Source organism: Falco rusticolus, chromosome 4 (genome assembly GCF_015220075.1).
Source record: "Falco rusticolus isolate bFalRus1 chromosome 4, bFalRus1.pri, whole genome shotgun sequence".
Classification (NCBI taxonomy): domain Eukaryota; kingdom Metazoa; phylum Chordata; class Aves; order Falconiformes; family Falconidae; genus Falco; species Falco rusticolus.
The window spans coordinates 69418011-69439650 of record NC_051190.1 but is presented as its reverse complement, the minus strand read 5'-3'; the positions used below and the strand labels follow the sequence as shown (position 1 = coordinate 69439650).

The 21640-nt window shown below is 41.7% G+C and overlaps 1 protein-coding gene across 6 annotated transcripts in view; it reads right to left on the bottom strand.

Moving 5' to 3' along the window:
* Positions 1 to 20200: 20200 nt before the first annotated feature.
* PRTFDC1 (phosphoribosyl transferase domain containing 1) overlaps positions 20201 to 21640 on the bottom strand; it is a 47846-nt gene continuing 46406 nt past the window's right edge. For all 6 annotated transcript variants that reach the window (XM_037385521.1, XM_037385518.1, XM_037385519.1 and 3 more), the window contains one exon: positions 20201 to 21505. In XM_037385521.1, coding sequence (XP_037241418.1) covers positions 21486 to 21505 — 20 coding nt within the window. In that variant the 3' untranslated portion in view covers positions 20201 to 21485. The remainder of the gene's footprint in view (positions 21506 to 21640) is intronic.

Genomic DNA, 21640 nt, shown 5'->3' with positions numbered 1-21640 from the left:
ACTGTCAGACGTGTCATTCAGCGCAGAGCAAGCTGGCAGGCTGCTCTAAACTGTGTCAGGGCTCACCTGCCACTCTTTAACAGACAGCCGGTCCACTTAGTAGCTGAATATTTTGGTTCTTCTCAGATATATGCCAGAGCCTTATTCTTGTAATCTACAGTCTAGACTATTTTAGTCTTTGCTCATTTTACATTGGCTTCCTCCAAGCCTTTTCAGCCTCTGCTCATGCAATTTCCATTGACTATGCATAAGATACATGCAGAATCTAAACGTTCCTTAGCGTATTGGCTGGAAATGTTTTAATTAAATGGATCTCATACTCCCTCTCTTCTGCTGGCTTTTAATGAAAAGACTTGCTTTTGGTTCCAATGCAGAGCAGGAGCACTGCTGAAATATTGAAAACGTTAATGGATTAGCAAAGTGTATGCTGGGTACGGTCTTTCAAAAATCTGAATGTCTTATTCACCTTCAGTTTAGCTGCTGTAAAGACAAGAATGAGGGGCTCTAGTTGTGGATAAAGGTGTTCCAGCATGGCCACTGCCACAAACTCCAGGTGCAAGCAAATCCTTACAAATCTGGCTGCAATAGGGCTGTCTTTCAGGGCAAACAGGGAGACTAATAACACAATCCCCTAACATCCTGAGGCAAGGGAAATTTTCTGCCTGCCTTGTGCTCTCCGAGTGCACTAAACACTGAGGATAGTATTCATGACACCTGATTTTACCCATCTATGAATTAGTCATTTGATCTGAGCTAATCAGCTAGGCTCTCTCAATAATCAATGAAGAGATACAGAAGCTGAGCAGACATGTTCATGCCACTATTGAAGACAGCTTGCATCAACTTCTTAGGGCTCTTCTTTCTCTCTGCTGACTTCTGGGAGAGCCCAGACTACTGTAACTGTAATGACATATTATTAGCCCATTTCCTTTTTGCCCACCCTCGTATTGTGAGAAATACAATAAAAGTAACACTTTATTCCTGTATATAAAACAGCATCCCTTTGATGACTAGCAGGGGACAGCTGTGCAATTCTGCTTTATATAACCGCACATATACAAGTATTAATTATTTCTATTTTAAGAAATAAATATGACATGAGTTAACAGTAAGGCTTTCATCCAAGTGTGTAGGGGGAATTTTCTCCTGGTAGCATTGCTGTTAACCAAGTATATTAACTGAGACATTTCAATTATGTTAATTAGTTATTTCCAAATTTCTTTGGCTTATCACTTTATATATTGACGTGCCATTTTGTGGGGTGAGAGCAGCAGTGTGATTGTGCTGCAGGATCTGTATTGCTGCAGGCTTGCCTTTAGTAAGGAAGGATTTTTTTACTCTGAGCAAGGCACCAGGACTTGTGTTTTAAAAGCTTCTGTAAAAGGAAATATTGATTTTCATTTTAGTTTCATTTACCTTGTTATAAAACTTAGCAGTCTGTCTGTCTGTTGCAGAATATACCAGGAATGGTTGTGACCCTGGAAACAATATGCCTAGCACATGTCATTTTTATTGACACAGAAATTGGGTCCATTTAATAGTAATGAAGAATTGAGCAGTGGTGTCCACTACCGTAAGAAATCATTATTAGGTCTGTTTCACAACAGACTTGTGTGTAAGTCCAGAGAAAAGTAAAATATTGAGACATGATATAATTGACCTCTCTTGAGTTGAAAAGTTAAGCATCATATACTATGTGCCAAGTGCATTAAAGCTGAATTCAAATCTTGTCTTTTCACACACAGTACACACTGTCACAAGGGTTGGGGTTTTTTGTTCACTGGGGATCTGTTCTGTGTGTCAGCATGGTAGAACGATTTTCGGTACAGATATTCTCTGTTTGGTAGTATGGAGTGATTAAATCCTTGTCTTTTTCACTGCTGAACAAGATAGTAGCTGGGGATGTGTCCACTGCATGGAACTGGGACTGAGAACCAAAGCCTCCCTACAGCAGGTTATTTTTCAGCCCTTGTGGCTATGAAGGCAGCCTTCGGTGTGTGACTTGAACTGAGACCACTGCCACTATTCTCCTGATGCTGCCAGCAAACAGCATGAAACAATAACTGTTATCCAAGAACTGCCACATTTATCACAGCTGGGATGTTAATTCAGAAAGCAAATACAGCTCAGGGCTTTAATGGTATGTCTACCTTAAGGTTGAGTGTATGGGAAGGCATGCCAGGGGTCAAAGGTGCTGTTGGCTGCAGTTGTGGATTAGAAAAGAAGTTTGGGAAAGGAGATGCCAGTGTGATCAAAAATAGGCTTAGTTTTGTGAGCATCAGCACTGCAGAAACTATGATTCAGGGACCCATCCAACACATGCAAAAAGCATTTGGCAGTGAGAAAGGCCTTCAGGAAAAACTATAGTATTTCAAAAAGTGCCAGAACGCCTAAGTAGCTGGGTACGGCCCCTGTGGATTGCTTGGTAGCAGCTCTTGCAAAGTGCTCCAAAGCCTGTGTACCTCCACGTTCTCATTTATCTACTTGTCTTTGGTGTCAAGAAACAGGCTCCCACGAGTTCCTGGGTACCAAAATTACAGCTACCCACTCTCTTGTTATACAACCCTCTGGCTCTCTTGTGACAGCTGTTGGAATGGAGCAGTGCTGAGGGAGAGTCCCGCATCCCACCGACAGCTGAAAAGTGCAAAGGCAGCATGAGGACTGAAAGATAATCCATACTGGATATTGATCGTTATTTCAACATATGCATGTATGAAATAATGAATATGGTATTGAATATATTGTGTATTTTCCTTCTCAATTGCAAGATACCTCCTTTTCACCTTTCTGTGAGGTTGACGTCAAAATGCTTCTGTGTCACAGGACTTGCAAACCCCACTTTTTCTTTTTAAAGGCACTTCATCTTGATTAGCAGGATTTCCAGTAGTATGACTATGTCGATGAAGTCAAACAAAACAAAAAGCCACCTCACACACTCTTGTATTAGCCTGTGGGCAGATCAGGCCTCATTACTCCCTTCACAAAGCTGCAGTGGTATGATCACCATGACAAAGATCCAAGGGCCTTTGGGATATTAGTAGCATCTTAGATATTGCCCCTGTGTTCGTTGTGAACTTCAGAGTTTTTCGTGATTTTCCTTTTCTGTGGAGACATCCCTACAAATGTAGGAGCCAATGTCGAGTCACTGAACTGATCATACACGTAACCCATAATTACAGAATTTGTATTCAGTGAGCAATGCTCACAATGTTTATTTTACCCGCTATATAACTGAATGGAAGCACATGGCTCCATACTTATTTCAGGCTAAAAGCATGCAAGTGTTTAGCACAGAACCAGAAGAATATCTTTTCCTGGTTTACCTCCAAAGTAGTTCTATTATGAAGATCTATTCCTAAACTAGCACATAGATGTCACTTAGAGACAGGTTGTAATGGGAAACATTTGCTTTTTGGCTAGATTAGTGCATTTAAATGGATCAATGATGAGATGCAGCTGTAGGGTGGAGGCTCTTTAAAAGCTGCACTTCTCAGTGCCAAACATAATGAAATACGGATGACTTCCAGCTAACTTATTGTTGATCTTTATACGAGGGGAAATTTTGCAACATGAGTATTTGATACTGTGAAGCTGTGCTGTGGAAAACCAAAAAAGATATATGGTAATTATAAAGATAAGACAAAGGGAGGAAGCAAAGGCTGACAAAATAGGTAAGGTAAATGTGAAATGAGCTGTAGACAACCAAAGATGAGTCAGAAATTAGAAACGGTAACACTCTTAGCAAAAAAGAGGTTAAAATAATGGGAAGTATAACAGAAGGAGTAACAAGGAATGATCGGTACAAGACTGGGTGTAAGCAGAATAACCATCATATAAGAAGAAAATTCTTCAAGATTAAACCGTAAAGCTGTACAAATTCAGAGCTAGGAAGGTTAGCCTGATTCTGAACTAATGACTTGCCAACACAGATAAGATTAGTTGGTTTTTTGTTATGCTCTACTCATGACTCTTGATTTGGACTATGTTACCTACACTTACATGCTCAGATATGTAAGAAAAGGCAAATTTTGAAATAATTCAGATCAATCTTCTTGCTTCCCAAGTAATTTCCGTTTTACCTCTACATATCTACCACAGCCACTATCAGTTTGTTTACCTTGTTTCTCACTGTAATATGGGGAGCTCTCAGGCATCTCATGCTAATCCAACAATATTTTTTAAAAAATACAGTCTTTTGCCAGCGGAGAAATGCAACACACCACGTGGAGCTGCTCAGCTGAAAAAGAAACAACAAACACCAACAAAAAGAAACACCAACAAAAAAAGCCCCTGACCTACTGTCCTTTTCTGCAAACTGTACAAATTGAAGAAAGTTCTGGATATTACAGAAGTCAAGTAATTTTTATCAGATCCTTAAAGAAAGTTATGTGTGTAATTTCAGAAGAAATCCTCAAAATGTGACCCAATTTGGGTTCAACTTTCTTCAGCACTTCAACCCTCAAAAAATGCATTGCAGTAGAATTCAATTAGTTGGAAAAACATCTGTGTGTGGACAGAAAGAGAAACTGTGTGGACTAACACTGCTAATAGGCTGACCCGTAGTTTTGTCTAACAGAAGTCTTGAAAAGTGTAAATGGACAAGAAGGTCACTTGTAGCATCTCTGAACTTGCCTCATCAAGTTCATTGCTTTTCCAACTAAGCATCTGCACAACTGATTTTTTTTGAAAAGTCAGTGTAGCTGGACCACGAGGCTTCGTGAAAGACACAACCATAAATGAACCGGTTTCTCGGCCTGCTGTTTTTGAGAACTGAAAACTTGAATCGTTTATGGGAAACAATACCCTTTTAGGGCCAAATCCTGACTGCATAACTGCACGTGGAGTTGGACTGTCTCTCCCATGCAGCAAACAGTGAACCATGACAACAGAAGCTGTTTCTAGCAAGTAGGTCTCAAAAAATTAGTGGCTGTCTATGGCTGTCCCTGTTACAGCAAGGCTGCATAAAGCATTTTGCATTTTATATTGCTTCAGCTCTGCCATCTAGGGGAGCTCAGCCCAACAGGGTACATGGTAGAGGAAATAATGAGAAACCAGTCTAAAACAAAGCATCGTTTTTGGCAGAAAAACCCTATGACAGTCCCAGCCAGGTCTGTGATATGGCGAGGAGGAGGGCCCGTGGGGGACTCCTCTGGTTACCCTAGCAGGCTTGAGCCGTAACATTACCACAACACAGAAAAATGGTCACTTAGAGTGACATTAGCATTTCAACCTGACCATAATGAGGAGGACGCAGTGCAGCTGCAGGTTTGTCAGTCCTGAGTGAGCAGGCGTGTTATTTAATTTCAGAATAAGAGAAACTGAGGCTAAAACCATCTTTTGAAACCATCTAGTTCATCCCCTTCCAATTCCAACTGGATTGTTCCCAGCCCTCTGTTTTTTAGTGATTTATCTGGTTTAATTGTAAATGACTCAAGAGATGGAGTTTCCACCACTTCCCATGGGAAATTAGTCCATGGTCTGATAGACACGGCCAGGATATTTTCCTGATGTTCAACCTTCAGTGGTTTTCCTTTGTTCAATTTAATCTCATTACTCCCAGTTATTCCCCATCGGTCAGTGCTAAACACTCAGCCCCTCTCTTTTGTGTTTACACCTTCAGTTGGATACAGTTGTCTTTAGAAAAATCTAGTAGGCTTGGTTATGTATTATTCACCTTCTCAAGTGCAGAGATAAAACAAAGAACTATGAGCAAAGGATACTACAAGTTAGTCATAAAGGATGTTTTCAAGACTTAATCTACTTCCATAAACCAAACCTAGCTGATATCTGCTCATGTGTTTTAGGATACGCTGACTGGTGACTCCACACAAACCTACCACCTCTTTCCTACCTGTATCAGAACTATGGGAACAAAAGTTGTACAAGGTGGGAGTAATGGATCTGGGAAACCAAAATCAAGTTTCTGTAAGAGGACACAGACGCTTAAGAGTCACAAGAAAATGCGTTTGGTGGAGTGGCAATAAAAAAGATTACCAAAAATATCTCAATGTGGGTGCTGCACTAGCTCGACTTAGGAAATACCAGAGAGTAGCATGGCAATTAGTGCCAGAGAGACAAGTCAAAATTTTCGCTTGGAAAGAATATGACAAATTTGAAGTGGAAAGGCTGGTGAGTCATAAGCATGGAGAAAGATGCTGGAATGGTATTTATGGTAAGAACCTTCAGAGGCGAAGTACAAAGAGGGAAGAAAAGGTGATGGAGTACAGCTATTTCTTGAATTTGCAGAAAATGCTGAAAAGAGAATGAGGATCCCTTAACACCTTGTCAGAAAGATCGAAGATGTGGAAGCTAAAATAAAATTGTGGAAGCCAAATGAAAGCATGAAGAGTAACCTGAGCAAATCTCTTGAAAGTAGGAGACAGATCAGAGAGGGGAGCAGCAGTATTAGCTAGAAATAAATCAATAGAGGCTTTTGTGGAACCCTTAAGAGATAACTGGGCTTTCCATAAGCTTGGGCTGAAATGCAGCATCAATAGAACAGTCTGTTCCTTGTCAGCCTTCGCTGTAAGGAAGCTGCTGGGAGAGATGCACTATTCCTTCTCCTTCCCCTAGAACTCCTTTCTTTAAAATACTGGAGTTTTACAAGCAACCGTTTAAAATGTTTTTAAAGTGTCGGTTTAAAATTAGAATGAAAGACTCATCTTACCTCCAGTTCTGAACTTTAATGGAAGCCATGGGCTAAGTACACCGACTCAGGTGGAGCACAGTGGCAGAAGCCAAATCAGGGAAGATCTAGGTCAGAACTGAAGAAGAAAAGTATGAGCGATGATTGTAGATGCGCTGCTCTAACAGCAGACCCACAGTAAGGAGGAGGGAGCACCTGGTCAGGCAACTGGAGTCAAGGACAGGTTTCTTCAGGTGGGAGAGGCTGAGGCATCCTTGGGAAGCACTGCTCCTTGCACCTGCAGATAGTCCGTTTGCTCCTTCACAGCGAGTCCATTGAGGAGGCAGCAAGAGAACATCAATTTATCAGGGATAATGACTGCAAGTCCGTGGCACTGACGTTATCAAGGGCCGCTCAAATAGCATGTGCACAAGCTCTGGGCTCCTGTCCTTAGCACACAGCTGAGAACATAAAGAACGTTCAGATACAAAGTAGGACCAACCCCCAGTTGTTACGGGCTCAGGCATGGCTGTTCCTGGGACACTGCACTGCCTTCCAGCCCATCCCAACTGCAGTGAGGTGCAGAAGAAGGTTCCCTGGCATATCTTCATGAGCTAAGTGTAAAGTTATTGTTGTTATGTGACGGACTAGAGATAGAAACTGGTTGAACTCGTCTGGAGACAGCAGAAACGCCTTTCAACTAGCTCAGTTCTAATAACACCAAATAGAGAGATAGACCCTAGCCACAGAAGTCCAAGTCCAGAGATACTGTGGTGGCATGAACTTGGCTGGCTGCCAGGTGCCCACCCAAGCTGCTCAGTTGCTCCCCTCCTCAGCTGGGCAGGGGAGAGAAAATATAACGAAAGGCTCGTGGGTTGAGATAAGGACAGAGAGATCACTCGGCAGTTACCATCACGGGCAAAACAGACTCGACTTGGGGAAATAAGTTTAATTAATTACCATTCAAATCAGAGTAGGATAATGAGAACTAAAAAACAAAATGTAAGAACACCTTCCTCCCATTTCTCCCTTCTTCACAGGAATAGCTTCACTCCCGATTTCTCTATCTCCTCCCTCCAAGTGGTGAAGGGGAACAGAGAATGGGGGTTACTGTCAGTTCATCACATGTTTTCCACTTCTTCCTTCTCGCACTTTTCCCTGCTCCAGCATGGTGTCTCTGCCATAGCAGACAGTTCTCCACAAATTTCTACAACGTGAGTCCCTCCCACATGCTGCCATTCTTCACTAACTGCTCCAGCGTGGGTCCCTTCCACAGGGCGCAGTCCTTCAGGACAGACTGCTCCAGTGTGGGTCCCTCATGGGACACAAGTCCTGCCAGCAAACCTGCTCCAGCACAGGCTTCCCATGGGGTCACAGCCTCCTTCAGGCATCCCCCTGCTCTGGCGTGGGGTCCTCCATGGGCTGCAGGTGGGGATCTGCCCCACCATGAACCGCCCTGGCTGAGGGCACAGCTGCCTCACCGTGGGCTTCACCAGGGGCTGCCGGGGAATCTGCTCCGGCACCTGGAGCTGCTCCTGCCTCCTCTTGCGCTGACCTGGGGGGCTGCAGGGCTGCTGCTCTCACAGCCTCACTCCTCTCTTCCAGTGCAATTGTTGCGCAGGTTTTTTCCCCCTCTTTCTTAAATACATTATCCCAGAGGCTCTACCACCATCGCGTTGGTGGGCTCGGCCATGGCCAGCAGTGGGTCTGTCTTGGAGCCAGCTGGCATTAGCTCCATTGGACATGGGGGAAGTTTCTAGCAGCTTCTCACAGAAGCCACCCCTGTAGCCCCCCACTACCAAAACCTTGCCATGCAAACCAGATACAGATACATTTAAAAATTTGAGACATTCGGGTATTTAATTTTAGATGTTTAAACTCAATATACTCTCTTGATGTAGACAATCTTTTGTAATATATGTTTAAAAAAATCATTTTCTCTATCATCTCTTGCTTTTTTTCCTTATGCATTTTTTCTTGTTGGACAGACTGAAAGGTTTAAGACGGTACATTTTCAGTTTGACTTCCTACAGCATGAAGCTCTTGGTGGCCGGCTGGGGTTGCCAGCACTTCAAGCCTCCGTCAGGAGTGAAGAAAGGCAGCAAAATGGCAAATAGGATCTCTGGTTGAACTTTTTGAAAAAGAAAATAAATATGGGGGTGTGCTGATAGATAAGACGTAAGATTAAACACTGACTTAGAGTTGTCAGGCAACGTAATTTTTATTTCATCTTGAAGGCAATAGTACAAATATAAAAATATTATATAGGCCAAAATTTAGTTATCTTTTTTAATTCCTCATTTTGCAATGACTCCACCTAAGCCATTTTTCTAGATATTATTTGGCTGGGCTGTAGTGGCACGGTATGCAATTTCACTTAGTTATCCATTTTAAGGATCAGCCTTCAATTCAAAAAGATAAGAGAAATGTCAGGACAGAAAGCAAGAATCTGTGATTCACAAGATGTCACATGCTTCAGTTTCTTGTCTGAAAATTCTGAAATGAGAACCACCTGCTCCTGGAAGTAATGTAGCATCTCTTATTGGAAAGTCAAACAGCTATTTCAGTAGAGTCTGGGGGAAAAAAAAGCTACAAGAAAGAATTCTGCCAGAAGCTTCAGCAGCAGTCCTGTGAGACCAGAAAGGAAGTACAGCAGATCCTTCAGAGTCTGGGAGCCCAGCAGAAGGCTGCTAGTTCCAGCAAAATTAAGACAAAGCAGAATTAAAAATACAACAAAAGATGAAGGGAGACCGTAAAAGAAATGCAAAGAGGGAACCGGGGGCGGTATTAGGAAGAGGCCAAGGTGCAGCAAGCAGAATATGATCTAGCAGTTTATCTACTGGGCAAGGGGTGGAGTAGCTAGACCCCAGTGCAACTGGCTGCTGCTGTGACAAGGGCGTCCCCTCAAGATGCTGCTGCTAAATAGGACACTGCCATGTGCAGTGCCACTGCTGGGTATGAAGAAGCATTGATGCTACGGCTCCCACAGTACCTTGTTTTCATTTGTTGTGGCACACTCCTCAATAGCTTGAAAGTAGAGCTGATATGCGCCTCTAAAATCAGGTCTGTGAATTCTCAATTTTCAAAACAGAAAATCTAAGACTGTGTGCTTGCCCACATCGTGTATTTATGTTGTGAAAGCAGCTTAGAAATGTCTGCAAAGGGCCAGCTTGTAACACTCTTATCTAAAGTAGCACTTTGCTCTTGGATGTCACTGCACTTGGCTGTCCACTCAATTAGATAAACTCCACGTTTTTCAACAGTGATTTGAAAACATGAATAATAGAAGGGAAGATGATATCCACAAAGAAGGAGAGGGGTAGAATCTGGCCTCGAAAAATATGCAGTATTTGGGTGGGAGGTGCTGAAGGCACACAACTGTTGCTTTCGATTTTAATTGCCATAGAATGTAAAGGAATTGCAATTAATATGGCATTAAAACTCAGATGGAATGGCCTGGCATAAACTGAGCCTGTAGCTAGTTTAAACATCTATCACACTGACCTCTCGTAAATCAGGGTCAGGAAACAATGAGAAGGCAGGCGAGTGTTTGCGCTGTTTGCTGACTGGATGTTCAAAGGAATGCTGGAATAATGTGCCAAGAATCTGGCTTTTTCAGGAAAAAAAAGTTCCTGTTTTTGAAAAGAGTGATGGATCTTTAGAGACAAAGAGGAGTGAGCTGGTGAACAGGTGATGAAGACTAAAAGCAGAATCAAGACATCTAGAAGTTTCTCCAGGTGTTGCAAATAATTAAAAATAGAAGAGGCACGAGGCATCAGACTGTAATCCTACATTAAGCTGTGCCTGTGTGTGAAACGAGTACCGAGGGTGGGAGCGAGGTGGGGGTTACAGCATCTTGGCACCATGTGAGGTTTGTGCAGGAGCCTGCCCAGCTCAGAGAGTTGGGGAAAGCAAACTGAGGTTGCTGAGGTAACTGTCGATTGCAATGCACTGAGAAAAGCAGATCGGCAAGCTCTGGCATTGTCACAAAAATCTGGGCCAGGAACTAAGATGAGGCCCAGCATATATTTTATGCTATTGTCGTGGCCAGCAGGGCTTAAATGATGAAGGATGTTCCTCTAAAGCCAGTCGTTCTCACTTTAAGGCTGCCTTATTGCACCATGAAATGTCACTGGAGCAAGAGAAAACAATTTCCTAGTTGCTGAAATAATTCAGTGTTTAAATGGGAGCACTGCGATGCACTGTCAACGCGCACAAGATGTATCAGAAGAAATAAGGCGAGTGGACCCACTGCAGAAAGCACAAGGGAGGGCAAAAAGAAAACTAATTTGGATGAGAAATCTGGGTGGCACCTTTGAAATAAACTGTTTGGAAGGAGGGAAAGTGAACATCCTTAGTCAGAACCCGACTTGTGAGAGTTCCCTTAATGGTAATTTCTGAGGCCAATAAAGTAGAGCTAATGAAGTACGCTTGATAGTGAGTCAAGCAGGAATCCTGTGACTAACTTACCATGTTGAACACAGAAGTTCTGCTTGAGCTCTGGAAAATAAGTGAGAATATGAGAAATAGAAAAATACCTTTTAGCTGAGACTTTATTAAAAACAGGGATAAAAATAATGAATTTTATTTTCAGCTGGTTTTCTATGTCCACATTTCTCCTAACAACTATTATTATAGGAATATTATACATAAATAAGAACTACTTTTTGTCTTTCAGAAAGCAATTAATGCAGGTGGTGACACAGGAATGCTTAATTGCATATTTTAAAGCTAACATTTAGAGCAATTTTTGGTATGATGACTTTGTGTTGAATTAACTCAGAAGAGTGATGGCAACTTCCCAGGATTTTTCACCTTAGATGAACCTATAGACAAATATCAAATCATAAATGCTTGTTTTCCTGGAATGACTAATTAGAAGACTTCTTGAAAATATGCTGGAAGAGGGCTTTTGCAAAGTGTGTTGAAGCAGAGGAAAATTTGAAAAAAGCCGAAACTCCTCCAAACCCTAAATTCTTAAATAATTGTTTATATGTTTTCAGCTCTTTATCTGTTAGCTATCAAGTTATGGATAAATACAGTACTATCTACTGGGACACTGTATCTCCCAGTACATCACACATCAAAACCATCTGAACGAGTGAAAGCGGCAGCTCCTTTCAGCAGCAGCAGAGGACACTAGCCAGGCCCTGCTGCCTTAGGGTTTCACGTATCTTGGTACGATAATTTTACTTAAACCTAAACAGGGAAATCACCTACTTCCTTGATTTTCAAAATAACTTCCCACCTACCCAATTATTTCAACTAGAGCCACGGGCTGGCAAGGGAATGGTAAGTCAGGAATGGTATTTTTTGACTGTAAGATACACATTTATGAAGCGGTCTGGGGGCACGAGCAAGAGCCAGCAGAGGGTGAGAAAAACTAGTTCTGGAAAGAAACTGAGTAAAGGCAGCACTGGCAGCCAGGGAGGGCAGCACAAACTCCCTGGAAAAGGGCAGGGATGTTTAAAGCAGTTAACTTGATGACATTTCTTATTCAGATTCTTTTTCTCAGTGAAAAGCGAACTCCTACGTCCTTACAGTTTTAAACTGCGATCCCATCTGTTCTAACATTGAGAGCTGAGCCTGGAAAATACCAGGAGACCTCGGCAGAGCGCTGGAGTTGACGCTGGTAGCCGCATTGCTGTCTCTTCTCCGCCACAGGAGCTCCCGAGCCCTGAGGGAGCTGTGCCTCTAGCGAGGCGCTCACACCGCTGTGTAAACCCGAGAGTAGGACAGTCCTTCCCGTCCTCCCAACCCAGCCCTTCCGAAACGGCAGGGCAGAACACCACTCTCCCCGTCCCACTTGAACCCAAGTCTGTTACCCCATAGACTTAGCTAATACCGAGTACTTAGTGGCCACTCCTGCAATTATTACAATAATTTTACATAGTTTAGTGCTTCGGCTGAGGAAGGGTTTCTCTTAGCAAATTAAAGTAGAAGATGCAGAGGTTCTGCCTGCTCTATCAGGAAGATGGCTGCGTTACGAGGTGGATGAAGCTACGGCTTTAGGCAGGCCAGGTGTGGCCTTGAGGACCCTCAAGGAAGAAGGGGCTGGCATTTACGAGCAGGTGAACTACGGAGCAGAAAAAAGCAGCTGTGCTCCGTGCCGATTGTTACAATTCATAAGCAAAGAGTTTATATTCAACTTTTTTTTTCTTACTAGAAATAGGACTTTATTCTGTCATGAACTTCAGAAAGTCTTCCAAATGACAGCTGAGAACAGCTACGACGTGCCTACAGTGTGTTCTCAGGTGCTGAAGATTTACCTCAAGAGCTGTGACTCCCAGAGGATGTTGGTGGATGAACATGGGATAAGCCTTTCCACAAATTGCACAACCACATTTCCATAGTATTTAGTAACGTATTGAATGTTGTACCGAAAATTTTAATTCTCATAGCTAACAATAGTACAGGCATTCCTATTTTTAGGAATTTCGCCATTATACTAAAGGACTGGAATAACATCCACACATACTATTTTCATGCGTACACCTATACTAAGTAAAAACTGTGGCTCCAATCTTGCTAAGGCTTGGGGGTGTGTGTGTGTGTGTGTGTGTGCAGTTGCGTTCAGTTGGTCTGTGTTTCTCTGTAGGAACGGGGCTCGGACACTACGGCATTAGTTTGCTATTCAGAGAACATGCGCTCCTGCTTGAGTAGCTTTACATACAGTTTTCACAACCTCTTTTGACTTCACAACATGCTGTTGTCCTTCTGCATAAAATAATCTACATGTCTCAGAGACTGCTGAGGTTGAGAGAGGCTAAACACAGTTTAAGGATGGAAAATAACCCTGGTAGATCTGTGCCCAACCAAGACTTCAGATCAGCCTGGGGCAGTGCCATGACGTGCCTTGACTTCTTTTTTCCCTTCTGCAGAGGAAATGTGTTCTTATATTGGACTCTTTTTCTATAAATAAATGGAACATAATCAGGAAAACACTCGCTAGCTTTGGACTTCAGCTAGTGACCCATGTGAGGAAAATATCAAAATATTTTGAAGCATATTTTGGCTAGGCTGCTGCAAGATATGGCTGAGACCTGACAGAATCAACTGTGTGCCAGATTTGACCTGAATAAACCCTCTTCTGTGCTGGTCTGAGTACTGGAACTAGAAATACTGCAGCAGGGCAGGACATTTGTTGTGCTGATTTGCGCCTCAGTGGCTGGATTCCTCCTCCAGCCGCTGCTGCTGCCGAAGCTGTGGGAGCCAACGCAGCCACGCTGGGCAATGATGGTGGCACAGAGTCCTCTCTCCGTGCCTCACAAGCCAGTTAGCTTCTCCACTCTGATGCTTTTGGACATAAGCCAGAGGTGTTTTTCCCCTTTAAGTATCCGCTACTTTTCTTAAAATCTCCCATTGAAGACCAGTAACTGCCACCCAGCAGAGTGTCTCAGTGGCTCATGGGGTGTTTTCTCTAAGGGTTGCAAACTCACCGATGTTTGTGCCATGCCTTTAGATCATCCTTCACCTCACTCCCAGCACCTCCTGAGCTTGTAAATTGGTTTCTGCCCAATGTGGACTAAAAGGAATTGGGAGAAATGGAAATAAAGATCTAAGGAGTAGGGTAAAGCCTGAGATGGAAAGACCTAACTCAGAAAATAAGACAGACTGTTAGGAACAACACTGAGATCTGTTCAGATGGAGTAATATAGGTGTCTCATACAGCTGATTAAATTTAAGACACAGAGAGATTCAGATTAACCTTACAGCGCTGAGACTGCTTCATACACAGCTTAGGCAAAATAATATTGGAAGCTTAAATGTTGTTGTATTTGGTTTGCATGGCAAGGTTTGGGGTGGGGGAGGAGGTGGGCTACAGAGGTGGCTTCTGTGAGAAGCTGCTAGAAACTTCCCGCATGTCTAGTGGAGCCAATGCCAGCCGGCTCTGAGATGGACCCACTGCTGGCCAAGGCTGAGCCCATCAGCGACGGTGGTAATGCTGCTGGGATAATATACTTAAGAAGGGGAGGAAAAACCTGCACAACAAAACTGCAGCTGGAGAGAGGAGCAAGGCTGTGAGAGCAGCAGCCCTGCAGCCCCCCAGGTCAGCGCAGGAGGAGGCAGGAGCAGCTCCAGGTGCCGGAGCAGATTCCCCGGCAGCCCCTGGTGAAGCCCACGGTGAGGCAGCTGTGCCCTCAGCCAGGGAGGTTCATGGTGGGGCAGGTCCCCACCTGCAGCCCACGGAGGACCCCACGCCAGAGCAGGGGGATGCCTGAAGGAGGCTGTGACCCCGTGGGAAGCCCGTGCTGGGGCAGGTTTGCTGGCAGGACTTGTGTCCCATGAGGGACCCACACTGGAGCAGTTAGTGAAGAACAGCATGTGGGAAGGACTCACACTAGAGAAGTTCATGGAGGGCTGTCTCCTGTGGGAGGGATGCCACACTGGATCAAGAGAAGAGTCTGAGGAGGAAGGAGCAGCAGAAACAATGTGAGATGAACTGACCCGCGTTCCCCTTACCCTGCACCGCTCAGGGGGAAGAGGTAGAGAAAATCAGGAATTAAGTTAAGGCTGTGAAGAAGAAGGGGGGTGGGTGGGAGGGGAAGGTGCTTTTTTCTGTTTTGAATGGTAATTAATTAAACTTATTTCCCCAAGTTGAGTCTGTTTTGCCCATGAAGGTAACTGCTGAGTGCCCTCCCTGTCCTTATCTCGACCCGTGAGCCTTTCATCGTGTTTTCTCTCCCCTGCCCAGCTGAGGAGGGCAGCGATAGAGCAGCTTGGGTGGGCACCTGGCAGCCAGCCAGGGTCAGCCCAGCACACAGGTATTTGTAGTTAGAGGCTTGAATGCCGTGAATAGCATCAGTTGTTATGTGTAATGCCTTCTGGAGGAAGATAATTTCAGTTTATTGTGGTTTTCTTTCCCATATGGCACAAATGGGCCCAGGACCAAACTGGCTCTCAGCAGAAAACTTGCCATCTCCGCACTCATTCAGCAGGTCATATTTAACTGATTTTAACATCCTTCCTGTACACTCACTGGTGGATCCATTCCAATCAATACTCTACAGTTAAAGTTTTTATGACACTTCATTTTTTACCCTCCTTGAGTCTTCTGCTGCTCATGCTGCTGTCAAATACTCCTTTGTATCTGGTCTGCTTTTTGTCTCCCTGTGCTAGTGTTTACGCTGAGCTATTACTTCCAAAAGCTAAATTTTGAGCACTCTCACATCATTCCAAATTTCCTAAGAGAAAGCAGAAACACTACTACAATAATTCTCATGAAAACCCAAACAAATAAATCAGTTAAACAACACTTGCATGAATCAGAAAGACAGATATATTCATGCCCACACCAAAGAACGACACAATTGTATTTGCCTCTCCTTTTTATTCTGACACCCTCCTGTTTTCATTCCAAGTTACATTATTGCACATTTTCCCATTCTATCCAGATTAGACAAGAACTGTATTTTCAAAGGTACATAATCACTGAAGGATGCAGCTAGGCACCCACCCAAGCAGGTGAAATCCTGTAAGATTTTCTTGGATCCTTAAGCACCTTTGAAAATCTGCCCTTGAATTTTTCAGAACAAGGGCTTATCTTTCCTGGAAAACAGCAAACATTTGTGAGTGCCATTAAAAATTACAGGACTGGCAAGAATTTGGTTAAAAGATGCTGGGATAGAACACAACATAAAAATAGGGTGTAACTGGAAAAAAGCGATCTGAAGAAAAGAGCTTAATACTTCTAATAGTTTAGGAAAAGGGAAAATTTCTGAGCAAAGGCGCTTCAAGATAACTCTTTTCTAGCATTGCTTCCAAATCATCTTAGCTAAATTCTGACGTTTTTCTATGCAAATTCAATATTATGAAGGCATAACATCATCTTCCAGCAATAGAGTTGTCCCTTGTATAACCTCATGACTTAACATTGCTGACAAATGCACAAAGCTTTACTAACAGTAAGACCAGTGGATTTTGGAACATGTGTAGTAATGATTTAATGTAATGAAATTTGCATCATGATTAGAAACAAGATTTTCTTACCAGTATGAGGCCCAATCATGCAGATCTAAGAGAGACTGCCAGATCACAATACAACAAGTCATTTTTGTCTCTTTCTGCTACGGAAAAAAAGGGGAAATCTTTCATGCCACTCCTGAAACAAACTAAAGGTCATCCTTTGAATGGTATCCAAACCTTTTTCTCTCTTAGCATTACAGATAAATTGCTGTAGTGCACACTCCAGTAGTTTGTCAGTAGTTCATTGCTCCACGCAGCAGCAGAAGGAACAAGGCATGACAGCAAATATTTAACTAATTGAGTCTAAGTTTCTGCAGATCCAGAACCCCCTTTGTGTTCCAAAACAACGACTGGCAACAGTGAAAAGCTCAGCTGTGCATATGCCTGTATTTATGGGACAGTATGAAGAAACCAAGTGCTACTTTATCGACAGAAAGGAAGGTAGTGTCAGCCAGCGCTTCGTAACAGCACAAACAACTGTCCTACCACCGACAACCCTCAAGAGGCGAGCAGAGCCTCATTCGGAACTGATGTCTCCTTTTCCCCTTCTGAAAAATAATGGGTGTTCTCTGTGTTATCCGCAAAATAAGTAACAGCTCTTCAGTATGTGAGCACTCCCTTCTCTGTGCTGGTTATCTTTGCTCTCGCATCATTTCTGGTCACTGCAGAACATTGCTCGTTTTTTAACAAAGAATTATCCTTTTATCATCACAAAATAACCCCACAGTATAGTTTATGGCTTCTGATCAATTTTTTCTACCTGGCCACGTGTTGTTGTGGTGTTCTCACTGCTCTGAGTATCCCTGGCAAATACAGCAGTCCTCCCCTGGTGTTGCAAACACTGTTAGTTGCCGTACCGGGACAGCTGTCTGTGGCTGACTTCCCAGAGGAAGGCATATAGCATTAAATGAATAATTGTGAAAGATGTATGAAATTAGCATAAAAGCTTTTATTTTCCCTCCAGAGAGAGAGAGAGAGGGGGGGGGAGGATGGGTAAAGTACCTGACACACTGCACTTCTCATCTACAAGGTTTCAAATGAGGACCGCTGGAATAAGCACAGAGGGAGGGAGGTTGGCTCATCCTTTCCAGTTCGCTCTCTGGTGAGCGCAGCCAGAGCTAACTTTTGGAAGGCTGCACTGAGGTAACACACACCTTCGTTAGCTGAGAGGTGTAAGTTTCTTCCTCCAGTCTAAGGAGAAAAAGAATTTAAGGTACCTTTCACAGTACGCTTAGATATTGCATACATTTCAGACCCTTAGACTATCAGAGTTTTTGGAAAACATTTAATAAGGTAAAAGAAGGGGAAAACATTCCCAAATGTCGTGGTTTTACAAAAGGGCAAAGATCCCTCTATCTCTTGCTATGCCACCTTGCAGAGTTTTGAGATTCTCATTTTTAACTGAAACTGAAAATCAAAGTTTTCTGCATAGCCAGAATCAATTACAGTTTGCATGTGTAACGAATTTGATTACAACAGGGGTTTTCACTGCTATTTTATCTGATAAAATCAACATGCAAACATATACAAAGAAGCTGATTTGGCTTTTATCTTCAGTACAAAGAAATCTTAAATTTTAAAATGCCAACATTTTTACTGAAATAAATGTTGTTCTCACCACAAAGCAATAATGACTCATGACATAAGTACATCTCCAAGTTAAGCATTTTACTGTGTATAAACTGTGATGATTTGACTCTTCCATGGATCAAAAACTGTCCTGCAGCTGAGTATCACACACAGTTAATATTGTGTTTTGGGAGAAATGCTGGAATTTTACATTATAGAAGTTTATTAATAAACTTTGAGGATTAACATAATATGGTCAGGAAATACAACATTAATGGTAAGCAATCCAAAAAACAGGCACTATTTTCTATTTTGTTCAACTGTATAAATACCAGAATGCAGCAGCTCATTGAATTGAAAAAAGTATTTTGATTAAAGACATTGTAGACTATTTAAATTCTATTTTTTAAGCAGAAACTACTAGATATTCAAACCATATCTATAGTTTGTAACATGAACTCCTAAATGATATTCAGTTAACCAAGCTGCAGGAATTATTCTTCCTACTTTGGCTTCTTCTCCAGAAAATCACTTTCAGGTATTTTGGAATTGGACCAGCTGCAAGCATGAATGAACTGAATAAAGTCTAAACCCTGACATCTGCTAAGTGCTTATGTAACTTTAAATCAAACTACTGCCCATGCTCATGTTAATTCGTGATCAACAGGTAGGGAAAAGATGCTGGTGTTAAGAGTGCATGAGAAGAAAAACTGAGGTAAAAACGGATGCCCACCACATACATAAACACGATGTCCAGAAAAATAATGGGTTATAAAGAACATCCTCTCTTCTTCAGCAACAGATACTGCTGAAGTGATTTTAAAAAAATACATTGCTTTGTGGGTCACAGGGTGCAACCGCAACTGAAAAAATGTTCAGTGGTCTTTTAGTTAAAGGAATGGAATCAACACTATTGCTGAACCAGGAGATAGCTACAGAAAAAATGTGTGATTTTTTTAAACTATCTGAGCACAGCAAAGAAACTAGACCCAATATTAATCAGACATATATGCATAACTACCTCTTCCCTCAGTTACGTTAATTATATTTTGGAATATGGTTATTAAAGTAATTGAAAAATAATTTTTCAGATGGAAGTGCTTCAAGCATAAAGTAACATGAATGGCAACTGAGACATCTGGATATGCTCAGATATATAAAGGTAAAAAATTCAAATATGACATTAGAAGAGAAAAACTCCTATTCACAGTATAATTGCACATGCAAATTCACTGGTGAAGTCTGCATGGTACTTTTTCACAATGTTAAAATTATGATGGCAGGAGGAAATAAAGTTAATTTGAAGAAACTTCCCAGTTCTTCTTATATTTATTATATATCTGGTCTTTTCTATTAAGTATGTAGATTTTAATAACCTGAATCTTTCAACAAAACAACTTTAACACAGTTTGAGTTATGTGTATCCACAGTACTTTATGTTTTCACACTAGTTCCACACTAATTCACTTGCTGCATTTTTGTTGTTGCTGAAGGCTGATCACTGTGGCAAGGCAAACTGGATTGTGACTTTTTAAGAAGAGAGGGGAAAAAAAGGAAATAACCTAATGGATTTCCTGGACTAAGCCTAAGCCTAAGCACGTCTGCCTACGCAATGTGCCAATACTACTAAATCCTTAGAAATCAGGAGCATTAAGAAAAACTTCAGCACTCTCATAAAAGGAAAAGAGATCAAACTCTTTTCACTAGCTTCTTCCAGGGGCTGTATGGGTGTGTCTTCTTTTCTGAAACACAAGAAAGTTATCCTAAGAGGGAAAGCTTTTCCACAGAACTCTTTAAAAATATAGGTTAAAACAGTAAAGAAGAGAAAGCTAAAGCATTTCTCTTGCAATCACAATAATTCTTTGATCTTTATTCCATTATCATCATGGATTTTATCCAAATAACAATAGCTTATGAGCCACAGAATACACAACACAAGGTGTGTTTAGGTTACCAGTTAAATGCATATTTTTGAAAAGCTTTTAAACATGTGTGAAACATGCTGAAGCAGAAAAATAAACAACTGTGCAATGTAACAGGTGTTTTTAATGTTTCTTTATTAAAGGAACCTGAAGCTAAAAACAATCTGCCACTTACAGTTCAGAGCAAAGCTACTGATACACAGACACCTTCTTTGCATTGGCTTCTCTCAGGAAGTTGTTGAGAACAGCTACGTACAGTACAGAATTAAATTTTTCTCACTTATTACAGCATGTAAATTATCAAACTGCTTCAAACATGATGTATAAGGGAAGGAAGGAATCTAGAGTCTACGGTATTCCTATGTCAAAACCATTCCTATGGTTTTCTGTTTCCCTCTATTTTTTTTTCTTTTTTTATACAAGTCTTCTCCAACATGGCCAGCTCTGTATTCTTAGAAGACAATGCAAGGTTACAGAGTCTCAAATTAGACATGCTACAAAAACCAAATCATACCTGAATAATTGTCTGACTAGCATTAAACTTTTGTGCTTAATGAGGTTTAATTAAGAATATATGCACAGGAGAGCACCATGTTATTTTTTTATTTGTTTGTGTCCCATAGGATACCATGCAGAAATTGAAACCTGCCTGGCATTGTTCTGTCATGACTAAAATTCAGCACATTGAACAGGTTAGTTCTATGGCTACATGACATACCAAAAACATGAATGACATCTTCCAATTTCAAGATGCACGGTGTCTTGCAAAGGCTCATTTCGCACCAGCATTCTAACTTGGCACATTCTGAGAGTTAAAACTTCTGTTTGGAAGAGGCAGTAATGAACTGCTAGAAATGTACTATCATACAACATACAATTTCAGCTGAAATTTTTTAATTGTGGAATTGTATCAAAATAATACTTTCAGTTTTGCAGCAGTGTATCTGAGCAGGACTACAGGGATACTTAAGTCATTAAAATTCTGTAAAATAATCTTCACACACAAAACGGCACTTTTGAATGATCTTATGTAACACAGTGAAGTACATGAATTGTAGTGGGTAGGAAGATGGACTGAGTGAAGAAAAGATGCATGCACAATGAGACTTGAGGCAAACAAATTATTAGTCAAAAGGTATCATGTGGTAAATTTAATACTTTAAAAAGGTAATAACTTTAAAAGCCCCCTACTTCACATTTTAGGTAAGAGTTCTCAGTTCTGTAAATATTAATCAGTATCTCTAGAGTAAACGCCTTATATTGAGTTGAAAGAAACACAGGTCAGTCAACTGTTCTTCTGGGAGATGCTTAAGGGAGTGTAGTCAACCTTCTGCTTCACTGAGCTTTCAGATCTTCAGGTGAGGATGTTACTGCTTCAGACTCTGTATTTTGCTTTGCCATGATCATTGATAACACATATGTGCTGAAAAAAAATTGAACACTGATTGCAACAGCATATTTGATTACATTATTAATGAATTGTTCAGAAATAATTTTGCTTGACCAATCTAGTGACCTTGTAATTACCCCTTCCTTTCCAAAGACCTGGAATTGAATT